The sequence below is a fragment of the Capsicum annuum genome, chromosome 11, assembly GCF_002878395.1.
Source record: "Capsicum annuum cultivar UCD-10X-F1 chromosome 11, UCD10Xv1.1, whole genome shotgun sequence".
Taxonomy (NCBI): Eukaryota; Viridiplantae; Streptophyta; class Magnoliopsida; order Solanales; family Solanaceae; genus Capsicum; species Capsicum annuum.
In genome coordinates, this window is record NC_061121.1 from 230,856,477 (window position 1) to 230,860,087 (window position 3,611).

Sequence of the window (3,611 nt, forward strand, 5' to 3'; positions counted from 1 at the left end):
CAGTCAGATAAACTGTTAAGCTAACAAATCCATCAAGGGTAGCACAGCTAGATAGACATATAAAAGAAATTAATCGTATTCATCATCAATCGCGCAATTTCAACCAACTAATTCATTGAGTAACTCACAGTCAGATAAACTATAAACCTAACAAATCCATGAATGTTCATGTGAATAATTGTATACCTCAAAATGCTCCTGGATTTTGCGAGGATCAATAGGTTGACCTTGAGCATCAACGCCAGGTGTAATGGAATCAGGTCGTTGATACATATTGGAAAGTAGAATCGTAGGACTAATACTTGGCTTCGTATGAAGCCTCGAACATCGATCTCCATGTCTACAAGCGCCGATTTTGAAGTAGAACGGACAATTCACCCTGTCCTTTTCTGTACCGAAAATTGAAGCCAAGTGTTCCGCCATCTTGAGGGGATTTAGGGTTCTCGGGAACTGTGCGTTTAGGGAAATCTTAGAGAAATAGGAGAGTTGAGATGAAGGGAGAGGGGTTATATATGGGTGGTGATTGTGAAGAAGCTTCTGGATAGTTGGGGCAATTGGGCGGTTTGGGGTTAAATTTGGGCGGGTCAAGATAACAAATGGGTCAATATCCAAGTCTAACTCAAATTTACTTGGTTCAAATTAGAGGTAAAAACTTACAAGCACTCGTATATACATCAAATTAATATCTTTTATTATGGTTGTATAATTAATTTAAGTAAAATGCGTGTTGATTAATTATGATTAAAGTAACATGAACTTTAAATTCAAACATATATCATGCATGTATTGACTTGGTATATACACTGGGTACGTGTAAGTTTTTTTCCAAAATAGATGAGGTAATGAATAGTTTGGACAATTAGACGGATCAAGATAACTAACGGGTCAAACACTAGCTCGACTCAAATTTGCTACGGTCAAAATGTATTAGGCAATGAGAGTAGACGGAGTAAGATAATAAATTGGTCAATAATGAGCTCGACTTAAATTTGATTGGATCAAAATGAATCACGTAATAAAAAGTTGTATAAACTACATAAATTCCTTAGTAAGTGAAAGTAATTACATAAAATTTCTTCAACCTTTCTCTCTCCCAATTTTGAGAAACATATTCATACATATGGTCAGCCCTCATACAATGTTGGAATTTATGATAAAGTTGATTAGGCTATATTTAAGAAAAGATAAATTAAAAAAATATGATCAATTAAAAAAATATGTTAAATATCACATGAAATTTTCTTCTTTGTTGAATTGTGTTCAATTAAAAAAAAACATCTACTGCTTTCTCCAGTTCTCAAAAAAATCAATATGAACATAGAATAGTGCTGCTAATACATATTTTAATAGAAATCGTAGTTGCCGTATTATAATTGTTAAGTTTTGTTATTTTTTTCTGATATGTATTGTATTATATTATACGTTGAATAAATATGAAAAAATTAATTGTTATAGATTTTAAAGAAGTTAGTTTTTAAATATGTTACTACGGTTAATGTAATTACTATTGTATTGATTGTTCCTATACATTATAAAATGTGTAAAATTTTGATATACTAATGTATAATGACTCAGCGTACATGTAGACTTATGTATGATGAAATATTTTGACATGATATCTATATCATCGTATAATATTTTCGTGAAAAAATTTTCTTTTGCAACTATTATTGTAACGTTTTATGCAATAGTAATATACACGTAGTGAAGCGTTTTTATAGATCAACCAATTCAACGTTACAATATCTTCATACAATATAGTTTCATGTATAAGGATACCAATTTTTAGAACATTATTAAACATGAATGTGTAAACCTTATACAATTAATAATATAATATTAATATATGTATAATGAAATCTTATACATAGAATCATACTGTCAAAACAAATAACAGACAACCTCATATAATAATTTCACATGTATGTGTAAATCTTATACAAGTAATAAATATAATCTAATACTGTTTCACATGTATACGAACACCTTATACAATTCATTATAGAATCTTTAATAACTGTATAATGAAATCTTATACATAAAACAGTGCTGCTAATATATATTTTAATGATAACTAAACCTTCGGTAGACGTGGTTGTCCAGAATCATCAACATTTTTCTTACTTGACGATTTTGGAGCTTTATTGTTTGAACTTGAAACAACAACTTCCCTCAATTTTTTCATTGTTACTGGATCGTTTCGGTGCTTCGAATGGTTCTCTGCGAAATTGAGTTTTTAATAATTAAAAGAACCAAGAACGAAATCAACAACGGAAATAACAATACGCGATCATTAAATGAAGAAGATTCAACTTAATTCGTTTTTGATGAAATTCAGATAAGCATATATTCCCGGATTCAAAAAAGCATATATTGGATGAAATTGCAGTTTTTTTTTTCTGGGTTTTGATGAAAATGGAGAAGATTTTGTTGAATTTGAACGGATAAAAGATAATTTTAAATGGAGAAGATTTTGTTGATTTTTGACGAAGAAAATGGAGAAGATTTTATTTTTAGAGAGATTATTGTAGATTGAAATTTGTGGGTGTGGAGAGATAATAAAGAGGTTTAATTCAGATAGATAATTGGAGAGATAAGGTAGGAAGATTTTTGGAGGAAAATATGGAGTTATTTGGGATGTATAAGAAAGAAGAGAGAGAAAGTAAAAAATATAGAAATTTAAGTAATTAATTTGAAATTTTTGTAATTTATTTTTCAATATGAGATTTTATATAATAAGGTAAATTTACCTTATGTATATATGTATAGTTTTGTCAATTAGACGAATTAAGATAACAAACCGGTCAATAACTAACCCAACCTAAATTTGGTTGTGTCAAAATGAATCAGGTAATGAAAGGCTCTGAATAGTTCTAATAATTGGACGAATTAAGATAACAATCGGATCAATAATTAGTTCGAGCTAAATTTGATTGGGTTAAAATAAATCAAATAAGAATTCATGGTTCAATTTGTTCAATAGTTTAATGGGTTGAAATGAGTCCCGAAAGGATGATTTGATATGTAAATTAAATTACTAAAAATTACACAAATAGACAATTTATGTTTCCAATATTACAAAAAATCCCAGCTTCTTAAACATATTACAAAAATCCAACGTATACACATAATGATATTTATATGTCGGTTATGTTATGCATATTAATAGGGAGAGAGAATAAAGTAATTTCAAAAGTGGGAAAGAGTGTAATTACTTTCAAAAGAATTGATATTTATGTTATTTATACATTAAATTATTCTGAGATCATAGTCCCGTGATTACAAATTCTTGATTAATTTATAGCATATGGAAGGTGGGATAATACAATTTTACTCAGATAAGGTGGGATATTTCAAGCATGTTGAATTGAAGATATAAATTTAATTTTGAGATACATTTATAGCGTCAATTAAATATGGTTTGAATTTAATGTATTGAGATGATAAATTTTCCCTAAACATAAATTATGAAAATCTGGATGAGAATTCGGAGTATAGTGAGGTGGTTTGCCCGAGTGGTTAAGGGGGAAGACTTAAGATCTTCTGCACAGAAATGCGCGTGGGTTCGAACCCCACAGCCACCACTTTTTTATTCTCTTTGCATTTACATG

The 3,611-nt window shown here is 29.4% G+C and overlaps 1 protein-coding gene and 1 non-coding gene across 3 annotated transcripts in view; one reads left to right on the forward strand and one right to left on the reverse strand.

Moving 5' to 3' along the window:
• Positions 1-538, reverse strand: part of LOC107847671 (splicing factor U2af small subunit B) — a 9,585-nt gene extending 9,047 nt beyond the window's left edge. The window contains exon 1 of one of the 2 annotated variants that reach the window (XR_007047535.1): positions 187-529. Coding sequence is in view for 1 of the 2 variants with exons in the window: in XM_016692063.2 (XP_016547549.2) it covers positions 187-423 (237 nt within the window). In the remaining variant the exon portion in view is untranslated. Of the gene's footprint in view, positions 1-186 lie in introns of both variants that reach the window. The other variant, XM_016692063.2, reaches the window with a different exon arrangement.
• Positions 539-3,501: 2,963 nt separating this feature from the next.
• On the forward strand, positions 3,502-3,584 carry TRNAL-UAA. Its single transcript has one exon. It is a non-coding gene; the product is annotated as a tRNA-Leu (tRNA).
• Positions 3,585-3,611: the final 27 nt, after the last annotated feature.